The 25,589-nt window shown below is 42.9% G+C and overlaps 1 protein-coding gene and 1 long non-coding RNA gene across 2 annotated transcripts in view; both read left to right on the top strand.

The window, feature by feature from the left end:
• LOC143766478 (uncharacterized) overlaps window positions 1-19,282 on the top strand; it is a 202,505-nt gene extending 183,223 nt beyond the window's left edge. The window contains exon 2 of the long non-coding RNA XR_013213573.1: window positions 18,885-19,282. This is a non-coding gene — a long non-coding RNA (uncharacterized LOC143766478). The remainder of the gene's footprint in view (window positions 1-18,884) is intronic.
• LOC143766475 (uncharacterized) overlaps window positions 1-19,282 on the top strand; it is a 69,087-nt gene extending 49,805 nt beyond the window's left edge. The window contains exons 6-7 of the mRNA XM_077254191.1: window positions 14,329-18,088; window positions 18,301-19,282. Coding sequence (XP_077110306.1) covers window positions 14,329-16,460 — 2,132 coding nt within the window. The 3' untranslated portion in view covers window positions 16,461-18,088; window positions 18,301-19,282. The remainder of the gene's footprint in view (window positions 1-14,328; window positions 18,089-18,300) is intronic.
• Window positions 19,283-25,589: the final 6,307 nt, after the last annotated feature.

Raw genomic sequence — 25,589 nt, 5'->3', positions numbered from 1 at the left:
AAATACCATTCATAACCACAGGATGGAGCCCAAGAACGGAATTCACAACAGGCTAGTGTGTGTGCTGCTATGTATATAGGGCTAGTGTGTGTGTGTGTGTGTGTGCTGCTATGTATATAGGGCTAGTGTGTGTGCTGCTATGTATATAGGGCTAGTGTGTGTGTGTGCTGCTATGTATATAGGGCTAGTGTGTGTACTGATATGTATATAGGGCTAGTGTGTGTGTGTGCTGCTATGTACATAGGGCTAGTGTGTGTGTGTGCTGCTATGTATATAGGGCTAGTGTGTGTGTGTGTGCTGCTATGTATATAGGGCTAGTGTGTGGGTGTGCTGCTATGTATATAGGGCTTGTGTGTGTGTGCTGCAATGTATATAGGGCTAGTGTGTGTGTGTGCTGCTATGTATATAGGGCTAGTGTGTGTGTGTGTGTGTATGTGCTGCTATGTATATAGGGCTAGTGTGTGTGTGTGTGTGCTATGTATATAAGGCTAGTGTGTGTGTGTGTGCTGCTATGTATATAGGGCTAGTGTGTGTGTGTGTGCTGCTATGTGTATAGGGCTAGTGTGTGTGTGTGTGCTGCTATGTATATAGGGCTAGTGTGTGTGTGCTGCTATGTATATAGGGCTAGTGTGTGCGTGTGTGCTGCTATGTGTATAGGGCTAGTGTGTGTGTGTGTGCTGCTATGTGTATAGGGCTAGTGTGTGTGCTATGTATATAGGGCTAGTGTGTGTTTGTGCTATGTATATAGGGCTAGTGTGTGTGTGTGTGCTGCTATGTATATAGGGCTAGTGTGTGTGTGTGTGCTGCTATGTGTATAGGGCTAGTGTGTGTGTGTGCTGCTATGTATATAGGGCTAGTGTGTGTGTGTGTGCTGCTATGTGTATAGGGCTAGTGTGTGTGTGTGCTGCTATGTATATAGGGCTAGTGTGTGTGTGTGCTGCTATGTATATAGGGCTAGTGTGTGTGTGCTGCTATGTATATAGGGCTAGTGTGTGTGTGCTGCTATGTATATAGGGCTAGTGTGTGTGCTGCTATGTATATAGGGCTAGTGTGTGTGTGTGTGCTGCTATGTATATAGGGCTAGTGTGTGTGTGCTGCTATGTGTATAGCGCTAGTGTGTGTGTGTGTGTGTGTGCTGCTATGTATATAGGGCTAGTGTGTGTGTGTGTGCTGCTATGTATATAGGGCTAGTGTGTGTATGTGTGCTGCTATGTATATAGGGCTAGTGTGTGTGTGTGTGTGTGTGCTGCTATGTGTATAGGGCTAGTGTGTGTGTGTGTGTGCTGCTATGTATATAGGGCTAGTGTGTGTGTGTGCTGCTATGTATATAGGGCTAGTGTGTGTGTGTGTGCTGCTATGTATATAGGGCTAGTGTGTGTGTGCTGCTATGTATATAGGGCTAGTGTGTGTGTTTATGCTGCTATGTATATGGGGCTAGTGTGTGTGTGCTGCTATGTATATGGGGCTAGTGTGTGTGTGTGTATAGGGCTAGTGTGTGTGTGTGTTGCTATGTATATAGGGCTAGTGTGTGTGTGTGTGTGCTGCTATGTATATAGGGCTAGTGTGTGTGTGTGTGTGCTGCTATGTATATAGGGCTAGTGTGTGTGTGTGTGTGTGCTGCTATGTATATGGGGCTAGTGTGTGTGTGTGTGTGCTGCTATGTATATAGGGCTAATGTGTGTGTGTGTGTGTGTGCTGTAATGTATATAGGGCTAGTGTGTGTGTGTGTGTGCTGCTATGTATATAGGGCTAGTGTGTGTGTGTGTGTGTGTGTGTGTGTGCTGCTATGTATATAGGGCTAGTGTGTGTGTGTGCGCTGCTATGTATATAGGGCTAGTGTGTGTGTGCGCTGCTATGTATATAGGGCTAGTGTGTGTGTGTGTGTGTGCGCTGCTATGTATATAGGGCTAGTGTGTGTGTGTGTGTGTGTGTGTGTGCTGCTATGTATATAGGGCTAGTGTGTGTGGGTGTTGCTATGTATATAGGGCTAGTGTGTGTGTGCTGCTATGTATATAGGGCTAGTGTGGTGATTAAGGAGCAGCACTGAGATGACCTGGTGGGTAAAACAAATCATGGACAAGCTCCTGAGGAGGTGGCAGCTCCACCGACCGCAATCACAGTTGTGACCTGGTGATTATGGAGCAACACTGAAATGACCTGGTGGGTAAAACAAATAATAGACAAGCTCTGAGGAGGTGGTAGCTTTACTGACCGCAATCCCTACTCCTAGCACCAACACTAGAATTAGCCGTGGAGCGTTCCTGACTCTCCCTAGACGCCTCTTCACAGCCTAAGAACTAACTACCCCTGAAGATGGAAACGGAAAACTATCTCGCCTCAGAGAAACCCCCAAAAGGAAAGATAGCCCCCCACAAATATTAACGGTGAGTGGAGAGGGAAACGACACACTCAGAAATTAAAATAGATTTTAGCAAAGGAGGCCAAACTATCTAAATAGATAGAGATAGAAAAGGATACTGTGCTGTCAGTATAAAAACTAAAAAATCCACGCAGAGTTTACAAAAATAGCCTCCACACCGACTCACGGTGTGGAGGAGCAAATCTGCACCCCAGAGCTTCCAACTAGCCTGAATATTTCATAATGACAAGCTGGACAAAAGAGACATAACTTAAACCTGAACAGAAGGTCAAAAGCAGGGAACAACCCAAGAACTAGCAGACTTATCTTAAGCTGAAGTGAACTGGCCAACAGAGAACTTCCAGGAGAGGACTGAATCCAACAGGAAAACATTGACAGCTGGCATAGACTACAGACTAAAGCCCAGTTAAATAACAAGGCCAGGGAACCGATTAGTGAAAGCAGCTGCTAAGTTCCACTCGAAACCACCAGAGGGAGCCCAAGAGCAGAACTCCCAAAAATACCATTCATAACCACAGGATGGAGCCCAAGAACGGAATTCACAACAGGCTAGTGTGTGTGCTGCTATGTATATAGGGCTAGTGTGTGTGTGTGCTGCTATGTATATAGGGCTAGTGTGTGTGCTGCTATGTATATAGGGCTAGTGTGTGTGCTGCTATGTATATAGGGCAAGTGTGTGTGTGTGCTGCTATGTATATAGGGCTAGTGTGTGTGTGCTGCTATGTATAAAGGGCTAGTGTGTGGGTGTGCTGCTATGTATATAGGGCTAGTGTGTGCGTGCTGCTATGTATATAGGGCTAGTGTGTGTGTGTGCTGCTATGTATATAGGGCTAGTGTGTGTGTGTGTGTGTGTGCTGCTATGTATATAGGGCTAGTGTGTGTGTGTGTGTGTGTGTGCTGCTATGTATATAGGGCTAGTGTGTGTGTGTGCTGCTATGTATATAGGGCTAGTGTGTGTGTGTGTGTGTGTGTGCTGCTATGTATATAGGGCTAGTGTGTGTGTGTGTGTGTGTGCTGCTATGTATATAGGGCTAGTGTGTGTGTGTGTGTGTGTGTGCTGCTATGTATATAGGGCTAGTGTGTGTGTGTGCTGCTATGTATATAGGGCTAGTGTGTGTGTGTGTGTGCTGCTATGTGTATAGGGCTAGTGTGTGTGTGTGTGTGTGTGCTGCTATGTATATAGGGCTAGTGTGTGTGTGTGCTGCTATGTATATAGGGCTAGTGTGTGTGTGCTGCTATGTATATAGGGCTAGTGTGTGTGTGTGTGTGCTGCTATGTGTATAGGGCTAGTGTGTGTGTGTGTGTGTGTGCTGCTATGTATATAGGGCTAGTGTGTGTGTGTGTGTGTGTGCTGCTATGTATATAGGGCTAGTGTGTGTGTGTGCTGCTATGTATATAGGGCTAGTGTGTGTGTGCACTGCTATGTATATACGGCTAGTGTGTGTGTGCGCTGCTATGTATATAGGGCTAGTGTGTGTGTGTGCTGCTATGTATATAGGGCTAGTGTGTGTGTGTGTGCTGCTATGTATATAGGGCTAGTGTGTGTGTGTGCTGCTATGTATATAGGGCTAGTGTGTGTGTGCACTGCTATGTATATACGGCTAGTGTGTGTGTGCGCTGCTATGTATATAGGGCTAGTGTGTGTGTGTGCTGCTATGTATATAGGGCTAGTGTGTGTGTGTGTGCTGCTATGTATATGGGGCTAGTGTGTGTGTGTTGCTATGTATATAGGGCTAGTGTGTGTGTGTTGCTATGTATATGGGGCTAGTGTGTGTGTGTGTGTGTGTGTGCTGCTATGTATATAGGGCTAGTGTGTGTGTGTGTGTGTGTGCTGCTATGTATATAGGGCTAGTGTGTGTGTGCGCTGCTATGTATATAGGGCTAGTGTGTGTGTGCGCTGCTATGTATATAGGGCTAGTGTGTGTGTGCGCTGCTATGTATATAGGGCTAGTGTGTGTGTGTGTGTGTGTGCTGCTATGTATATAGGGCTAGTGTGTGTGTGTGTGTGTGTGCTGCTATGTATATGGGGCTAGTGTGTGTGTGTGTGTGTGTGTGTGTGCTGCTATGTATATAGGGGTAGTGTGTGTGTGTGTGTGTATGTGTGTGTGTGTGTGTGTGTGTGTGTGTGTGTGTGTGTGTGTGTGTGTGTGTGTATTTTCTGCTGTGTATACACATATGTTATTATAGGCATTTTATACACGGTGTACATGCATGAGGGGGCCCCCGACGTATTTCCTGCACAGGGGCCCATTGCTGCTTGTGTCTGCCCCTGGCTGGCCTCCAATGAAGGCGTAGAACCATCTCAAGGAGGATCACAAGGAAATGGACAGCATGGGACTTATATATGAGTGTCTGAGCAAAGGGTCTGCATACTTATCACCATGTGATATTTCAGTTTTTCTTTTTTTATTAAATTTGCAAAAATTTCTACATTTCTGATTTTTTTTCAGTCAAGATGGGGTGCAGAGTGTACATTAATGAGAAAAAAATAACTTTTTTTGAATTTACCAAATGGCTGCAATGAAACAAAAAAGTGAAAAATGTAAAGGGGTCTGAATACTTTCTGTACCCACTGTACATTTATTCACGCCTGCAGGAGATGTGTTGTCTCATGGCTCGTGCCCTGGTTTCATGGATTCACTCCACGTCATAAATTCCATTATGTTTTCGATTCTAAGGAATTCAGATTACTGCACAATCTCTCCTGAAATGGGGAGCAATATTAGTTTCTCTACTCTTCTGGTCAGGACTCAGTATCTCCAATGGTCCACCATAAATGAGTGCAGCTCTGGTTTAGTGTTGGAGTTCTCCCCTCATACATATGTTGTTGTTGAGGATGTAACTTTTTTTTACCTGTTCATTCTGTATGATAGTTTGATTGTGGTGGGATCGGCCTGTCTCACTTATCTGAGGCTGTAACTCCCTGGGAGTGTTTAAAAAAGCTTTCAATTACCAAATGCCTGAGATCTAAATTGAAGACCCCTCAGCTCTGCACTGTTATAAAAAGTTCTATTTAAATGTCTAATATTTCTTCTTGACATTCATCTGACAGAAAATACTGGTCCTTACGATAGTTTACATTGCTAAGGCTAGTTTCACACTAGCGTTAACTGCAATACGTCGCAAATGCGTCGTTTTGCCGAAAATACGCATCCAGCAAAAGTTCTTGCTGGATAAGTTTTTTCGTCATAGACTAACATTAGCGACGCATTTGCGACGCATTGCAAAACGTCGCGTCCGTTTTGCGACGCTTGGGCGTGTGGTAGCGGACCGTCGGGAGAAAAAAACGTTACATGTAACGTTTTTTGCTCCCGACGGTCCGCTTTTTCCGACCGCGCATGCGCGGCCGGAACTCCGCCCCCACCTCCCCGCACTTCCCCGCACATCACAATGGGGCAGCGGATGCGTGGGAAAAATGCATCCGCTGCCCCCGTTGTGCGGCGGAGACCACGCTAGCGTCGGGAACGGCGGCCCGACGCACAGCGACGGGTTGTTCCCGACGCTAGTGTGAAAGTAGCCTAAGGCTGGTTTCACATTTGCGGTTGTGTCCGCAGCATTTGTGCCGCAATTTTCCGCATGCGTGGTGTAATCCTATCTTTAACATTAGGGACGCAAGTGTCTGCGATCGGTTGCGTTTTGCCGCGTTTGATGACACATGCGTTGTTTCGTCGTCTGCGGCTTGGCGCGGTTAACACTACATGTTGTAATTTCAGAGGCGTGAATTTGCCGCCTCGAAACGTATGTGGTTGTTAGCGGAAGTAATGTGGCGAAAAACACATTTCAGTCTATGTGAACGCATGCCTTCGCAAGCACATGCATTTGTTTGCGTTTGTGAACGCATGCGTTTTACCACAGGAAAACCTGTCTAGACACTGATTAGCCTCCCCCACATACAAGGTGATAAAAAGAGGGAGTGCATTTGCAGGTCACAACTATGCAGACTGGGAAGAAGATCAGACGCTGGAAAGAACCTGGGAGGAATCACCACTTTGGACAATGTGAGTGTCAAAGCCAATGTATGTATTTTCTTTTTTCTCTCTCTATATGTCCTAATAATTTCTGTCTCTTTTTTCTTGCTGCATGCATCAGAATGTCATCTTCTTCTTCTGAGGAGCAACGTCTTGGGCCTGAACAAGGTGGAAATGACAGTGAAGTGACTACTCACCTCCTCAGATTGGTAAGTTTTCTGTCACATCTACACATGTGACAAATTTTTTTTTTTCTTTTTTAGAAGTTCTTCAACTGCGGCAGAGGCCGAGCAGGAGCAGCGTGTGGCAAGGCGGCGTGTAAGTATACCTGACTGATTGTACCCTGTTTACGGTATCCTGACTTTACTATTCTTGACTGTTCACTTATTTACTTTGCTCTTTCTTTACCTTTTTCTTCTTAACTCCTTTTTTTTTTCTTTACTTTGAATATACTTGCCTGTTTTCTGTCTCTGTTGTTTTCTATCTTTTGCTTATGTTAATGTCTCCAACATTAATGTATTTATTTATTTTCTAGGTTCCAGAATGGGATGAGGACCTCATTGATAACGATATCCTCATCTCACTGGTCCATGAGCGAGTCCCGTTGTGGGACACCCGGGTTCCGCAGCACTCGGACAACGTGACGATCCAGCGGCTATGGAATGAGGTGGCCCAAGCGATGTGGCATGGCTGGGACAACGCCCCGGCTCGGGTCCACAAGGCATTTCGTAAGTATTGCAATGCGGTGTGATGCAGCAGTGACCTTGGCTGGGATCACACAACTGTGTGTGATGAGAGGAACTCCTGAGAGTTTCTCTCATCACACACAGTTGTGTGTTCCCGGCCAAAAGTGCATTGTCTAACCATTATTTTTTTTTCAACAGTGCTCAAAGTCAGAACACATTGGCGTTCGATGAAGGATCGTTTCAACAAGGACCTTCGTCAAGAGAGCCGGGTGCAAGGATCAGAAAAGATAAGCATCTGCTGGCATTTTTGAGACCAGTCCTTGCCCAGAGAACGTAAGTATTTTTGTGTTGCATTGGATTGTGTTGTATTGCCTAATCTGTATTTTTCAATTCCACAGGAGTTGGCGCTTTTACTATTATAAATGTTTTGTACTAATGTTTTTTTGGGTTTTTTTGTTCACAGCACCTGGAACAGCACTCTTGACCCTAGTTCTAGAGCAGTCCTTCATCAAACAGCCACGGACCCATCACAGCCATCCAGCAGCGCAGCAGCAAGTGGCCATGAAACACAGACTGGAGACCAGGAAGCTGGTCCATCAGGTGTTTCCCTGTCCCAGTCCTCTGCCTCTTTTTTGGGGGCTCTTCCCAGCAGCGGCAGAGGGCCTCGGATAGTTTTTGCACTTGAGCTCGATCTTTCACGATGGACTCCAAGGTGATGGGTGATAGACTGGATCGTGGCTTAAACCATATGAATACACTTATCCAGGATGTCACCAGAGACCTTCACCAAGTGAAAGCCGACCTCCAGAGTCCAGCACATCATTTTTTTTTTATCAAATAGAAAAGGGCATGTCGGAAAACCTTACTCCTGATCTCCTTCTTAGTGTCATGCATGAGTCCAATGCTGCTTACGTGCAGGCTATGCAGCAGACTCGATATTTTCAGCAGCCAGTGGTGGCATTTCCACCTATGCCAACACTGTCACGCTTGACCTCAATGCCGAGCTCTGCTGCATACCACTGCATGGCCACAACCATTCCAAGCACTGCCGGACACCACTACAGCGCCACCATCATGCTGAGTGCTGTTGGACATCCCACCGCCACCACCATGCCAACTGCTGCTCCTGCTTGGACATCCTCCCCTGCCACCACCATGCAGCAGCAACAGCATCCGGATCAGGACAGGTTGGCCACCATCACCAGGTCCCAGCTGCAGCAGCAGCACCCGGACCCTGGCATGCTTTTCACCATCACCAGCATGCAGCAGCACCCGGACCCTAGAATGGCTTTCACCACCACCAGGATGCAGCAGCAGCACCCGGACCCTGGCATGGCCTTCCCCACCAGCACCATGCAGGAGCTGGACTCTGGCATGGCCTTCCCCACCACCACCATGCAGCAGCTGGACCCTGGCATGCTTTTCAGCACCACCACCATGCAGCAGCAGCACACGGACCATCACAGGTCGGCTACCATGACCAGGCCGCAAGAAATGAGCCCACCGAGGCTCCCCAGACCGCATCGCCGATCCCAAAAATGGAAAGAGAAATAGAAAAAGCGGACTATTGAGGTCCCTCCCCCCTCACCTCCCAATGTGTCTGTGATGTCAGGTTTGTCTCGCCCTTCTAGTGTGTCTCTGCCTTCCCATGCCTCCAGTACCATCCCTGAACTCCCTGACGCCACTAGTTTAATTGCCCCTTCTCCTGCAACCCCTGCATCGTCTTTAGTCACCCAGGCCTGACAGCTACACACACCCCAGTTCCGTCACTCTACCCCAAGGCGGCGCAGTTAATTTTATTTATTTTTTTAATAAATGTTAATGTTTTTTGCCCCAATACTGTTTGGTTATTTGTGTTTTTCACCGCCGGCAACACACACCATGCGCTGAATACTTTGTTTTTTGGCCACCTCATAGCTCCAGGAGTTATTAAGTAGAACACTGCAGCTTTGTGTGTTTGGTATGGAGCTATGAGTTGTCAAAAAATAATATTACTTGTATTTTCTCCATAATCTCTTCACTCTGCTTAATCTATGTGACGCAGACTGAAGAGACAATGGCGGTAATACAAAGCAGATCTATACTCAACAGGTCATGTGTCATAAATAGTGAGTTCATGATGCACAAAACTCTGCATCTTGAACTAATTATTTATGACACCTGACTTGGTGAGTAGAGAACTGCCTTGTATAACCTCCCTTTTCTCTTCAGTCTACATAATCTATTTCACACAAACTGAAGAGATAATGGAGGTCATACAAGGCATATCTATACTCACCTGGACAGGTGTCAGAAATAGTGATTTCATGAGGCTGGGTTTTGTGCATCATGAAGTCATTATTTCTCACACATGAACTGGTGAGTATAGATCTGCTTTGTATTATACCTCCATTGTCTCTTCAGTCTGCGTCCAATAGATACCGCAGAACAGATTCAGGATGTAAATGAAGTAAACTACCTTACCACTAACAACATAAGTGGTTTTTAGAGGATAGACATAGGAGATTCGGTACAGGTATCAAAACACGTTGTTTATTAACAAAAAATATTAGTAACATTTAAAACATAACTGGTACAGACCCAAACCCAACAGCACATTTTACACAATATTATCTTGCCATGCCACACGTCCGATGTCAGAAACAAAATAGGCAGCAAATTGGTCCCACATGTGGGCAACTTCAACACTTGATGCTGGTAATCTGGCAATGGGTTTGCAACTGGTTCATCCAGTTCAATGTTGGGTCGCTCCTTAGCCATTATGTAATTGTGGAGAACCACACAGGCTTTGACAACCTCATCGACTGTCTCCATTTTTAGATTAATGGCTGTCCCAAGAATGCGCCATTTTGAGACAAGAATCCCAAAGGTACACTCAACTGTTCTTCGGGCCCTGGTCAGTCTGTAGTTATAAATCCTTTTAGTGTGGTTCAAGTCCCGACTGGAATATGGCTTCAGTAGGTTTTCACACATCTGAAAGGCCTCATCCCCAACCATAACAAATGGCATCGGTGGGCCTTGAGTGTTGGGGAGAGGTCGTGGCAGGGGAAAATTAAAAGTTTGGCCATACAAATGTTGGCCCATATCCGAGTTCTTGAAAGTCTGTGAGTCATTGCCACGGCCAAAAGCTCCAATATCCATGGAGATAAAGTGACAGTCCGCATCTGCTATTGCCACGAGCACTACAGAAAATTATTTCTTGTAGTTAAAGTACTTGGATCCAGATCTGGCAGGTTTAATAATGCATATGTGCTTTCCATCCACTGCTCCCAAACAGTTATGGAAATTACACATTCTCCAGAATTTGTCGGCAATTTCTATCCACATGTCCGTGGTGGGTAGGGGGATAAATTCATCCCGGAGAATGTTCCACAAAGCCCGGCAGGTGTCCACAACTATTCCAGACAAGGTGGAAATTCCAAGCCGGTACTGAAAGTGGAGCGATGATGAGCTCTCTCTGTAGCCAGGAATCTGCCAAAAAAAAGAAATAAACAAATTCCGAACAATTACATTTATGATGGGGGTTTGCTAAACACATAAAGGAAAAATCAAATAATACATGGTAGAACAATAATAATTATGACAGGCATATGTTTAGAATTATCACAGACCTTATTGTGACCAGGAGACGTTCCTCTGCAGGAATCGCTCTATGGAGCTGGGTGTCCTGTCTCTGGATATCTCCTTGGACACGACCAAGCAAATCCTGAAAAGTCTCTTGAGACATCCTGGTATATTCTGGGAATTTGTCCGGGTTGGCATTAAGCTCGCCATATAGCGTGTGGTAGGCTCCATGGCTCTCCCGGAGTTCAATAATGTGGTGTCTCCAAAAACGCCGACGCAGTGTCCTTCTCTGCCTTTCTCGATTTCTTTGTTGCTCCAAAGCAAATGCATAGGAAAGAAACAGCTTGATACTTAAATCCAGGTTGAAATAAAAGCTCTCTATGCGAAGATCCATCATGACACAGGATACAGTAGAAAAATCAGAAGATTTCAGCTGTCCAAAGGTCTATATATAGATAACCCATAATACACGCCCACTGTAGTCCCATTGGCGGTGTCTGGTTATCTAGATTTTTCTCCTGTTAAATTTTTCACCATGCGCACAGAAAATGCAAACGCATGAAAAAGCGTGTAAACTTTGCGTTTTTTTACTGCATGCGTTACCTTATTCGTCTAGAAAAATGCGTTTGCATGCGGTTTATCGTGCGTTTCAGGTTGCGGATTAAACGCTGTGGATTCTACCGCAAATGTGAAACTAGCCTTAGAGCCACAGAGTCCCATACCGATAGTTTATATTGCTTAGGGCCATCGAGTCCCATACTCGAATTACTCCAGAGAAGATTCACCACTACTCAGTTTTTTTTTTCCTGAGGATGTGTTATTGTCTATAGTCACAGTTTTGCCCATTACCCTTCAACTTCTTTAACCCCTCTTCATGGATTTGAACTTGCACAGAGACCCCTAGCCTTGGGGCAGTGTTACCTATTGTTCTGTGGAGTAAGATGGGAAGAAGAATAGACAGATAACCGTGTCAGAACCAAGAGGCCAGAGAAAATACTTACTCGGGAGACATAAGAGTAGTCAGTAAACAGGCCGGGGTCACAACAGGAAACAAATACAGAAGTCGGGAACTGAGCACAGAGGACTGAACAACAGGAGATCAAGGCTGTATCTGGCAGCTTCTGGCAATATGCTTCAAGCTGTAGTAAAGTGTGGTGCTTTCGAAGTCCAACTCTGATTGCCCAAGGTGTTCTCAATCTCAGGCGGACATATTGCATGAGCTTTGGCATTATCCCAGATTGTCTTCCTAATGGATTGTAGTATTGAGCCGCATTGGAGTGGTGTATGGGTACGTTATTCCTAGGGATCCATTGATATGTATATTAGGGTATGTGGAGGAAATATTAACTGACAATACGACTAAAATTGTAATTGCAAGATTATTGTTTGCTGCAAGGAAGCTGCAAAATATTGGGTTAGAGAGGAGCCTCCATCCAGACGCAAATTCATTGCTGAAACGAACCACATAATTGAGCTTGAGAAAAGTATTTACACCAGGAGAGACGAGCTGGATTTCTTCCATAAACTATGGCAGCTGTGGTTGGATAGGATTAATTAATGTTATACCAGAATATAGTATTATAGAGTACAACTTATGGTAAACTGGAACTCTGTTTGATATTGTCAACTATGGACGAATTATTGTTTGCTCCTGATATGGTCTCCATCGGGGGTTAATTTACTGTAAAACATAAAATACGTATGAACATCTGATCTGTTGTAAATCTTGTTATGGTTAATACAAATTTATCTGATTAAAAAAGGTGTGGTGCTTTCCAATTGGCTAAAACAGGGAGCAGATTACTGCAGCTGACAGCACACATACCCATACGGCCAGACTGGATGGTACTACAGATGCCAGGCACCCTAATCCTAGTGACTGGGCAGAGCCTGCACCGCCAAGAGCTTCTGGTTCCAACCACACCTGTTACCAGCATCTCCTGCAGAATGAGTAAGGCCGCGTCTCGTGTCTGAAGTAGACATTGCAGGAGCAGATCCCAGAGGAGATGGGGCACACCATTTGCAGAATCCCTAATATGACAAAATTGCAGAAAACCAGATCAGATGAAATCCCTTTAACCCCTTTCTGACCTCGGACGGGATAGTACGTCCGAGGTCAGAACCTCCGCTTTGATGTGGCCTCCGGCGGCGAGCCCACATTAAAGCCACGACATGTCAGCTGTTTTGAACAGCTGACATGTGCTCGCAATAGCAATCGCAATCCACCCTCCACTATTAACTAGTTAAATGCCACTGTCAAACGCTGACAGCGGTATTTAACTATTGCTTCCGGCCATCGGGCCGGAAATGCGTGCATCGCTGACCCGTGTTATGTGATCGGTGGTCAGCAATGCGTCGGCATGACAGCCAGAGGTCTATTGAAGACCTCTATGGTTGTTCATGCTTGATTGCTGTGAGCGCCACCCTGTGGTCGGCGCTCATAGCAATGCAGTAAATCTACATAGGAGCAAACTGAGCATAGCTCCTATGTAGCAGAGCCGATCAGGCTTTGCCAGCTTCTAGCCTCCCATGGAGGCTATTGAAGCATGGCAAAAGTAAAAAAAAAAAATGTTTTAAATATATAAAAAAAAATATAAAAGTTTAAATCACCCCCCTTTCGCCCCATTCAAAATAAAACAATAATAAAAAAAGAAAATACACATATTTGGTATCGCCGCATTCAGAATCGCCCGATCTATCAATAAAAATAACGATTAACCTGATCACTAAAAGGCGTAGCGAGAAAAAAAAATTGAAACGCCAGAATGAGGTTTTTTTGGTCACCGAGACATTGCATTAAAATGCAATAACGGGCGATCAAAAGAATGTATCTGCACCAAAATGGTATCATTAAAAATGTTAGCACACAATAAATAAACCAACCCAACCCCAGATCACGAAAAATGGAGATGCTACAGCGAACGAAAAATTGTACTTTTTTTTTTTTTTTTGCAAAGTTTGGAAATTTGTTTTACCACTTAGATAAATAATAACCTAGACATCTTTGGTGTCTATGAACTCGTAATGACCTGCAAAATCATAATAGCAGGTCAGTTTTAGCATTTAGTGAGCCTAGCAAAAAAAGCCAAACAAAAAACAAAGTGTGGGATTGCACTTTTTTGCAATTTCACCGCACTTGTAATTTTTTTCCTGTTTTCTAGTACACGTCATGCTAAAACCAATGATGTCGTTCAACAGTACAACTTGTACTGCAAAAAATAAGCACCACATGGCCATATTGACGGAAAAATAAAAAAGGTATGGCTCTGGGAAGGAGAGCTAAAAATGAAAACGCAAAACCAAATAAGCTAGAGTCATAAAGGGGTTAAAGTGACTCCATTTTGTACAATTATAATGCTCAATAAATTAATCTATTGGAATAGTGACTATTTTGACTCCACTGGCAATTTTCAGATATTAGCACGATCAGTGGATATTGCAAAGTGAAAACTGCAAATATCCCAAGTTATGACCCAACACATAGTGCCTAGATTGTGTACACGTGCAGTAAAATAAGTGGTTTCCTCTCACTATAGTAATGCCAAAAGCATGGATGCTTAATGTGGTTTGAGCATAGTCTAGTAAACTGTAAACTGTCATTGTCTTGGTGAATAATTCAATAACTTTGCATAACTTGCCATTTTTACAGACCGTTTAAGTAGAAATGGTCAAAAATATAGAACTGAAGGATATTTTATTCTAAAATAATACTTGGTTTTATTATTGGCAGATAACTGTACCAGGAGATCAGCAGGACAGCTGACATCTTCAATGTTTAAATCAGATGATTATGAAATTCCACAGGATACAATTGAAGGGAATGCCATTACTCCAAATATACCATCACCCCTTCACAGCAAAGATCTGTCATCTGATCCTGTGGAACAGGTCCTATCTTCTGATTCATTACGGACTACTAAGGAAAATCAAAGTCACAAAATAAGCATTAAAAAACGAACTGCTCCTAAAGCAATGAAGACATATTCATTTTCAGAATATGGAAATAGTTTTCCCCTAGAAAAGTCCTTTCTCAAACAACAAAACCTTCACAAAGCAGACAATAGAATTTCTTGTTCCGAGTGTGGGAGATGTTTTAACCAGAAATCAGATTTTGTCAGTCACCAGAGAATTCACACAGAGGAGAAGCCATTTTCATGTTCAGAATGTGGAAAATGTTTTATTCGGAAAGCGCAGCTTGTTACCCACCAAAGAACTCACACTGGAGAGAAGCCTTTTTCCTGTTCAGAATGTGGGAAATATTTTACAGATAAAAAAGGTCTTATCAGACATCATATATCTCACACAGGGGAGAAGCCTTTTTCCTGTTCAGAATGTGGGAAATGTTTTAACCAGAAAGCGCATCTTCTTAGCCACCAGAAAACCCACACAGGAGAGAAGCCTTTTTCATGTTCAGAATGTGGGAAATGTTTTAAGCAGAAATCAAATCTTGTTAGCCACCAGAAAACCCACACAGGGGAGAAGCCTTTTTCATGTTCAGAATGTGGGAAATGTTTTCTAGATAAATCAATTCTTGTCAGACATCATAGATCTCACACAGGGGAGAAGCCTTTTTCCTGTTCAGAATGTGGGAAATGTTTTAACCAGAAAGCGCATCTTGTTAGCCACCAGAAAACCCACACAGGGGAGAAGCCTTTTTCATGTTCAGAATGTGGGAAATGTTTTAACCAGAAATCGAATCTTGTTAGCCACCAGAAAACCCACACAGGGGAGAAGCCTTTTTCATGTTCAGAATGTGGGAAATGTTTTAACAAGAAATCGAATCTTGTTAGCCACCAGAAAAACCACACAGGGGAGAAGCCTTTTTCATGTTCAGAATGTGGGAAATGTTTTACAGATAAAAATGTTCTTATCAGACATCATAGATCTCACACAGGGGAGAAGCCTTTTTCATGTTCAGAATGTGGGAAATGTTTTAACCAGAAATCGACTCTTGTTAGCCACCAGAAAACCCACACAAGGGAGAAGCCTTTTTCATGTTCAGAATGTGGGAAATGTTTTAACCAGAAATCGACTCTTGTTAGCCACCAGAAAAAACACACAGGGGAGAAGCCGTTTTCATGTTCAGAATGTGGGAAATGTTTTACAGATAAAAATTTTCTTATCAGACATCATAGATCTCACACAGGGGAGAAGCCTTTTTCCTGTTTAGAATGTGGGAAATGTTTTCCAGATAAATCAAATCTTGTCAGACATCATAGATATCACACAGGGGAGAAGCCTTTTTCCTGTTCAGAATGTGGGAAATGTTTCAACCGCAAAGCAAATCTTGTTAGCCACCAGAAAACCCACACAGGGGAGAAGCCTTTTTCATGTTCAGAATGTGGGAAATGTTTTAACCAGAAATCGAATCTTGTTAGCCACCAGAAAAACCACACAGGGGAGAAGCCTTTTTCATGTTCAGAATGTGGGAAATGTTTTACAGGTAAAAATGTTTTTATCAGACATCATAGATCTCACACAGGGGAGAAGCCTTTTTCCTGTTTAGAATGTGGGAAATGTTTTCTAGATAAATCAAATCTTGTCAGACATCATAGATCTCACACAGGGGAGAAGCCTTTTTCGTGTTCAGAATGTGGGAAATGTTTTAACCACAAAAAGAATCTTGTTTGCCACCAGAAAACCCACACAGGGGAGAAGCCTTTTTCATGTTCAGAATGTGGGAAATGTTTTAACAACACAGCGTATCTTGCTAGCCACCAGAAAACCCACACAGGGGAAAAGCCTTTTTCATGCTCAGAATGTGGGAAATGTTTTAACCAGAAAGTTCATCTTGTTACCCACCTAAGAACACACACGGGGAGAAGCCATTTTCATGTTCATAATGTGGAAAATGTTTTGTGAAGAAACCATCTCTTTTTAGCCACCAAAGAATTCACACCGGGAGAAGCTTTTTTATGTTCTTAATTGTTTTTACATACTCACATACAAGTGCTTCTCACTAAATTAGAATATTGTCAAAAGTTAATTTATTTCAGTTTTTCAATGCAAAAAGTGAAACTCTTTTATATAGAGTCATTACAGAGTGATATATCTCAAGTGTTTCTTTCTGTTGATGACTACAGTACAGACCAAAAGTTTGGACACACCTCATTTAAAGATTTTTCTGTATTTTCATGACTATGAAAGTTGTACATTCACACTGAAGGCATCAAAACTATGAATTAACACATGTGGAATTGTATATTTAACAAAAAAAGTGTGAAACAACTGAAATTGTCTTATATTCTAGGTTCTTCAAAGTAGCCACCTTTTGCTTTGATGACTGCTTTGCACACTCTTGGCATTCTCTTGATGAGCTTCAAGAGGTAGTCTCCGGGAATGGTTTTCACTTCACAGGTGTGCCCTGTCAGGTATAATAGGTGGGATTTCTTGCCTTATAAATGGGGTTGGGACCATCAGTTGTGTTGTGCAGAAGTCTGGTGGATACACAGCTGATAGTCCTACTGAATAGACTGTTAGCTGCTTTTTTCTTGCCATAATACAAATTCTAAGTAAAGAAAAACGAGTGGCCATCATTACTTTAAGAAATGAAGGTCTGTCAGTCTGAAAAATTGGGAAAACTTTCAAAGTGTCCCCAAGTGCAGTGGCAAAAAGCATCAAGCGCTACAAAGAAACTGGCTCACATGAGGACTGCCCCAGGAAAGGAAGACCAAGAGTCACCTCTGCTTCTGAGGATAAGTTTATCCGAGTCACCAGCCTCAGAAATCGCAGGTTGACAGCAGCTCAGATTAGAGACCAGGTCAATGCCACACAGAGTTCTAGCAACTGTTAAGAGGAGACTTTGTGCAGCAGGCCTTCATGGTAAAATAGCTGCTAGGAAACCACTGCTAAGGACAGGCAACAAGCAGAAGAAACTTGTTTGGGCTAAAGAACACAAAGAATGGACATTAGATCACTGGAAATCTGTGCCTTGGTCTGATGAGTCCAAATTTGAGATCTATGGTTCCAACCACCGTGTCTTTGTGCGATGCAGAAAAGATGAACGGATGGACTCTACATGCCTGGTTCCCACCGTGAAGCATGGAGGAGGAGGTGTGATGGTGTGGGGGTGCTTTGCTGGTGACACTGTTGGGGGTTTATTCAAAATTGAAGGCATACTGAACCAGCATGGCTACCACAGCATCTTGCAGCGGCATGCTATTCCATTCGGTTTGCATTTAGTTGGACAATCATTTTATTTTTCAACAGGACAATGACCCCAAACACACCTCCAGGCTGTATAAGGGCTCTTTGACCAAGGATTGTGATGGTGTGCTCTGCCAGATGACCTGGCCTCCAGTCACCAGACCTGAACCCAATCGAGATGGTTTGGGGTGAGCTGGACCGCAGAGTGAAGGCAAAAGGGCCAACAAGTGCTAAGCATCTCTGGGAACTCCTTCAAGATTGTTGGAAGACCATTCCCGGTGACTACCTCTTGAAGCTCATCAAGAGAATGCCAAGATTGTGTAAAGCAGTCATCAAAGCAAAAGGTTGTAAAACAACTTGGCACACACGTGATCTGATGCTGGGTGAGGTTTAATAAAGAGAGTACATACATGTATGTACTCTCTTTATTAAACCTCACCCAGCATCAGATCACGTGTGTGCCAAGTTATTTTACAAGATTATATGGTTTGGGCACCTACTTGCGCACCACCCTCAATAGTAGTGCCTACGGTTATCTCTCTTATCAAAGCAAAAGGTGGCTACTTTGAAGAACCTACAATATTGTTGTTTCACACTTTTTTGTTAAGTATATAATTCCACATGTGTTAATTCATAGTTTTGATGCCTTCAGTGTGAATGTACGATTTTCATAGTCATGAAAATACAGAAAAAATTTAAATGAGAAGGTGCGTCCAAACCTTTGGTCTGTACTGTATATCCTACAGCCAATGAAAACCCAAAAGTCATTATGTCAGTAAATTAGAATAAAAACACCTGCAATGGCTTCCTAAATGTTTAAAAATGGTCCCTTAGTCAGTTTCAGTAGGCTCCACAATCATGAGGAAGACAGCTGACTGGACAGATGTCTAGAAGGCAGTCATTGACACACTCCAGAAGGAGGGTAAGCCACTGTAAAATATTATTATTTCAATAATGAAAAAATATAGATTGATTAACATATGCAGGTTCTAACTAGCAAATAGATACTCTGGATAGTGAGGGACTGAGTTATTCTGAGGATTTTGGTCTATACATCTGGTCTCTGTTGGTCAGAACTATAGGGCTTTTGCCAGAATTGTCAATATGTGGCTATTTGGAGATAGTAAATGATTCTTAAAGGTCACAGGCTATATGCTTAAGCATTTCAAAATGAGGTAATGTACAAATAACTAACATGCATATTCCGCAAGTTACTAGTGTTCTTCTAATATGGTAGATGGTATGAACATAGCGGCAGATCACGATATGTGGTTATGAAACAGGAAAAATAGAAACCAACGTAAGTCTATGGGTCAAAATAGTATATAAGCCGACCTAACTCTTGTTCAGGAGATCTCTCATACTTTGAGAATCTCCAACCCGGACCACATCAACTTCAAGACCACATGTAAGAACCACTGAATACTTGTTTTCTCTTTTATAATCTAATACTTATTTTTGAGTGCTATGAACTTACTTTTCTTCATTTTTGTAATCACTTTTTGAATAAACATTAAACAAGATTTGTTTTATCCACACATTTCAATATTGCTTTCCTTTCTATCTTCACCGTGCTCTTACTTAAAAAAATAAGAAAGTGATATTTTTTCTAGCATTATGGCGAGTACAGCCAAATCTGATTTTTGTGCTATTTTGTGTGGATTCCTTTTCCTTGCACACGGAGGAGGAGAGCTCTGCTAAACACCTGTTATTCAAGGCGCAGGAATTTCACTATTTCATGTCACAAGGATCAGACAGAGCCTACAGACAGTGAGGATTCGTGTCTCCAACCATAAAGAGCTGCATGTGTCCCATGACGGAGGTCTGAGGAATCAGTAAAAAGACACAGGGGACCATCCGTTGACGCTTGGATCAATCCAGGAGAGTAAAAGATATTCTACAGGTGAGAAAATTGATTTTATTCATGATTATTCTAAGAAAAGTAATATAGAGTTTTAAGTTTGTTCATAGCCATACAGATTCACAATTATGGTCTAGTTTGTATAGCCAATATGAAGCAGAGAATCTTAAAATTGATAAGAGGTTTTTGTCAGTAAAAAAATTACAGAGAAAGCTTCAAAATGTCACGCACATGGTCCGAGAGTACAATAATTTAGTCTTTGAGAAAACTGAAACACAAACACATAAAGCATGTACCATCACACAAGACATTGATCATACTGACACACAAGGTGACACAGAAGAGTCTGACGGGGATTACTTGGATTGTCCAAATTGTTTGATATTGTCAGAACATATTGAACAAATTTAAGATCAAATTGATACTCGAACAGCGTTATTATCTAAATTGCACCAAGATATAAAAAAGGCTTCTGTTCTTACAAGATCAAACAAACATGAAGACAATGCGCCACATCATTAGTACCAGACGCACAAGATCCAGATGTTTCAGTAGAAGATTTATAGGCAGATGAACTACAACGGAAAAACATTACTTGACAGAGCAGCACGAATTAAAAACACATCTTCAGTTAATGAAAATTGTAGACGACATTCCAAACTTCAATGACAAGATGGATGCCTTTTATAATGTGGGAAAGATATATATCTTGGTACCGTGTTAGCCAGTAGATAGAAAAATATTTCAAGTTGACAGTCCTCAGTGGTTGATACCTTTTAATGGCTAACTGAAAAGATGGTAACAAATTGCAAGCTTTCGAGACTACTCAGATCTCTTCATCAGGCACAGACTAAAGCAAATTCTGAAGAATCACATTTATACACAACACAGCACAGAACTGTCATTATGGGAGAGTGATAAGTGATAAACAGTTGTGTCCATGTGGGGTCATCATAACAGATGTCAGATGTTGTCCTCTGATTGGGGTCCAATCAGAGGACAACAAAACATTCACTCCATATCTAGGAACTTTCCAATACTTATGGACACAACTGTTAAAAGTTAAAAGTGGAAATTTGTTTGTCAAATTATTTGGGAGTATGTTATACCACAAAAAGAAATTTTCTTAAATGAAAAGGGGAAAGAATATAATTGAAACAACCTAATAATTAAGAAATGGGAAGTTAAAACGCTGGAGCATACACCAAATGAGGATCTGCTCCAGAAAATAAAAAACAATTAAAAAAGAGTTTATAGGATCCTGAATTAAACTGACGAGAGAAATAATTAAGAAAAAAAAAACCTTTTATAATGTGATTGCGCAAACAGCTTCACCGTGCTGCAGAGAAACGACTTCAAAGCCAGAAGACATCCTGAGCTGAGGAGACTTCTATATGAAGGTATTTCTTATTGATTCAGGAGCCCAATTAAGTGTTAAGGTACCGTCACACTCAGCGACGCTGCAGCGATATAGACAACGAGCCGATCGCTGCAGCGTCGCTGTTTAGGTCGCTGGGGAGCTGTCACACAGACAGCTCTCTCCAGCGACCAACGATCAGGGGAATAACTTCGGCATCGTTGAAACTGTCTTCAACGATGCCGAAGTCCCCCTGCAGCACCCGGGTAACCAGGGTAAACATCGGGTTACTAAGTGCAGGGCCGCGCTTAGTAACCCGATATTTACCCTGGTTACCATTGTAAAAGTAAAAAAAAAAAAAAAAGTACATATTCAACTTCTGATGTCTGTCACGTCCCCCGGCGTTCACAGGGTTACGCGCTGCTGCTCAGAGCTTCCTGCACTGAATGTGTCAGTGCTGGCAGTAAAGCAGAGCACAGCGGTGACGTCACCGCTGTGCTCTGCTTTACTGCCAGCACTGAATGTGTCAGTGCTGGCAGTAAAGCAGAGCACAGCGGTGACGTCACCGCTGTGCTCTGCTTTACTGCCGGCGCTGACACATTCAGTGCAGGAAGTTCTCGGCAGCAGCGCGTAACCCTGTGGACGCCGGGGGACGTGACAGACATCAGAAGGTGAGTATGTACTGTTTTGTTTTTTTTTTACTTTTGCAATGGTAACCAGGGTAAATATCGGGTTGCTAAGCGTTACTAAGTGCAGGAAAGACTAGAGGCGATTGCTTCTCTACCAATTCCAACATCACAGAAGGCATTGCGACATTTCTTGGGTCTTACAAACTCTTGAAGGGACTTCATTGAAAATTTTGCAGACAAGGCCAGGCCTTTGTATGATCTTTTAAAAGATGAAAATAGTGATTACTTTGGTCCTAGGGGTGATGAACAACAAACTTCATTTGAACAATTGAAAATGAATTTATAAAGTGCACCTTCTTTGTCCACAGTAGATCCTTCGGCTCCATTTGCTTTGCAAGTACACACATCAGAGGTATCTGTGTCCGCAGCGCTTTGATCAGTATCGCTGCTGATCAGAGACTGCGCCATGGAAATTTTTCTTTTTTAGCTAGTTAGTGTAGCGGACTTCGTAGTCTATGCGATGTCCAAGTTTTTTTAGAAAAAAATATTACCGTATTTTTTCGGACTATAAGACGCACTGGACTATAAGGCGCACCCAGGTTTTAGAGGTGGAAAATAGGGAAAAAAATATTTGAAGCAAAAAAAATGTGGTACAATATTTAATAACATACTATTATATGTGGTGTTATTATATATAATAGTATGTTATTATGTTGGAAGCTGCGGGACCAGTGTGGTGTCTGTACAGTACTATATGAAGATGCTGGAGGGTGAGTATAAAAATGGGGGCACAGGGCTGATATTGAAAGCACCACTCCAGCACTGCAAAATAACACTGGAGTGCTGCTTTAAAATCCTATGGGAGAACTATAACTCCCAGCATGTCCTGCAGATCCTGTGACATGCTGGGAGTTATAGTTCACTAAAGGAGTGGCAGAGTGCTTTATTGTGTTTTGTAAAGACTAACCTCTTAACTGTGGCAGCCAGCCTGTGGTGAGGTAAAAGCATCCCATGACTGCACACACAGAGCCCTCCCTCTTGTTGCCTTTCCACAGCACAGGAATGGAAGCCAGCAGATTCTAGTGTTGGAGTCTGAAGGTCCTGTGATGATGTCAAGAAGAGGGAGGGCTCTGTGCTGCCATGTGATGCTCCAGCCCTCCCACTTCTGACATCAGCACAGGTCCTCCTTGTGCACACTGAACAGCACTCAGCTCCAGCCCAGGAAGGTATGCAGCGATCTCCTCTCCCCCAGACCCTGCTGCTGCCTCTTAGTCCCCCTGACAAACGGATCTCCCCAGCTGCTGCAGGAATCAGCGCTGAGGAAACCATGTGTGTCCCTGCTTAAGTGCAGTATTCATTTGCTGCTCCTGGCTCACCGCTCAGCTGATAGGTGGGCGGGGAGTAGCTAATGAATATTCACTGCACTTAATCATCGGGACCACATGGTTTCCCCAGCGCTGATTCCCGGCAGTGGGGACATTTTTCCGCCACCTGAAGTGGGATAACAGTGCGATCCCAATCGCTGCTGCCCCCCTCCCCACATGCTACATCCCTACCATAAGACGCACCCACACTTTCCTCCCAAATTTGGAGGAAAAAAAGTGCGTCTTATGGTCAGAAAAATACGGTAGTTAGTATAGTGTAGTTTTAGATATAGCAAGGTAGCGTATCCGGTGTCACAGCGTTAGTGACGACCGATCTTGTTTTAGAAATAAAAGTACAGAGTAGTTTCATAGGTAGGGAGGTAGCTTTTTTTTCTTGCATAAAAAGTGCATTAGGGGAGCGTACATCACATTGTTGGTGATGTCCGTTTTTCTTTTGTAAAAAAGAATTTTCGTTAGATAAATTTATAGGGAGGGCATTACACCATGTTCCAAATTATTATGCAAATTACATTTTTCTCGGATTTTCCTAAATGGTAGGTACAAATGACAGTCAGTCTAACAAAAGTCATCACCCGTTAGAGTATACATCGAATTTTATTGAAGAAACCTCCCAATGATAACACTATAATCTCCAAAATGAATAAAAACTCAAAATGCACTGTTCCAAATTATTAGGCACATTAGAATTTCTAAAAATTTGATGTTTTAAGGAACTGAAAGTGCTCATTTGTGGAATTACCAGCTGTTTCCCCATTATTCCGGCCCAAAACATGACTCCTCCACCACCTTGCTGACGTCGCAGCCTTATTGGGACATGGTGGCCATCCACCAACCATCCACTACTCCATCCATCTGGACCATCTAGGGTTGCTCAACACTCATCAGCAAACAAGACTGTTTGAAAATTAGTCCTCATGTATGTCTGGGCCCACTGCAACCGTTTCTGCTTGTGAACACTGTTTAGGGGTGGCCGAATAGTAGGTTTATGCACCACAGCAAGCCTTTGAAGGATCCTACACCTTGAGGTTCGAGGGACTCCAGAGGCACCAGCAGCTTCAAATAACTGCTGCTTTGTAATGGTATTTTGGCAGCCGCTCTCTTAATCCAGTGAATTTGTCTGGCAGAAACCTTCCTCATTATGCCTTTATCTGTATGAACTCTGTCTGTGCTCTGTTTCAGTCACAAATCTCTGCACAGTATGATGATCACTTTTAAGATTTCTGAAATATCTAATGTTTTCATCCCTTGTCCAAGGCATTGCACTATTTAACGCTTTTCAGCAGCAGAGCGATCCTTTTTATTTCCCATATTGCTTGAAACCTGTGGCCTGCTGTGGAATGTGGAAAATCATTTTCGAAGTAGTTTTCCTTTAATTAGAATCACTTGGAAAACTAATTATCACATGTGTTTAAGATTGATTTCAGTGATCCATTGAGCCCTGAGACACAATACCATCCAGGAGTTTATTTGAAAAACAAAACAATTAAATCTTTTTGTACACTTAAATCCAATTTGCATAATAATTTGGAACACAGTGTTGTGTAGTGAACGTCTGCTTTTTTTAATCCAAACTTTTTTATAATCTGATTTTTCTTCACATTTTTATTCTACATTTTACCTCTCTACTTCTTTTTTCTCTGTTTTGTTATAATAAAGATTACCCTATACACAAGCCCCACACATTACACGTGTAAAAGCACCACTTACATACACATTCCCGGGGTTTGGGAAAAAAATTAAAATTGCCCATTCGTCAACAAGGCACTATTCACCAGAGGAGGGTTACGCCATCCTTGCGTTTGATACAGATACAGCCAGTGAGGAAGATCTCACATTCCTCTATTCCTCCTCCTCCTCCTGAAAATTTTCAGCCCGTCATTCCGGATTTCAGCAGCAGCTCAGTAATCCAGTTTGACACCACTGGCCTCACTGAAATTGACTTCTTCAAATTCTTTTTCAGTGAGGAAATAATAAATCTTATGGTGGCCCAGACGAACCTGTATGCCCAGCAATTTTTCACCCAAAATCCCACGTCATCATACGCCAGATGGACCCCCGTAAATGCAGCAGAGATTATGACATTTTGGGGAATTGTGCTGCATATGGGCATAATAAAAAAAACAGAGATTCGTCAGTACTGGAGTATTATTCCGCATGGCCATGAAAAGGACACGATTTGAAGGGATCCAAAGATTTTTGCATTATAGTGATAATGTGCAGTGTCCTCCCCGAGACGATCCTAACTTTGATCGTCTATATAAAATTCGGCCAGTGGTTGAACACTTCAGCAGAAAATTTGCTTAAGCGTACATACCCCAGAGGGACATCGCCATTGATGAATCTCTTGTTCATTTCAAAAGGAGGCTAAAATGCTGACAATACCTGCCCAGTAAGAGGTCCAGGTACGGAATAAAGCTGTACAAACTGTGCGAGTACCTCAGGGTACACCCACAGATTTAGGGTCTACGAGGGGAAGGACACCCAAATTAACCCCTCCTGAATGCCCCCCATCCTGGGGGTGAGTGGGAAAATTGTGTGGGAATTGCTGCACCCACTGCTGGATAAGGGTTATGACCTCTACATTGACAACTTTTACACCAGCATCCCACTCTT

The sequence above is a fragment of the Ranitomeya variabilis genome, chromosome 4, assembly GCF_051348905.1.
Source record: "Ranitomeya variabilis isolate aRanVar5 chromosome 4, aRanVar5.hap1, whole genome shotgun sequence".
In the NCBI taxonomy this organism is placed as follows: domain Eukaryota; kingdom Metazoa; phylum Chordata; class Amphibia; order Anura; family Dendrobatidae; genus Ranitomeya; species Ranitomeya variabilis.
This window is presented reverse-complemented; position numbering and strand designations above follow the sequence as displayed.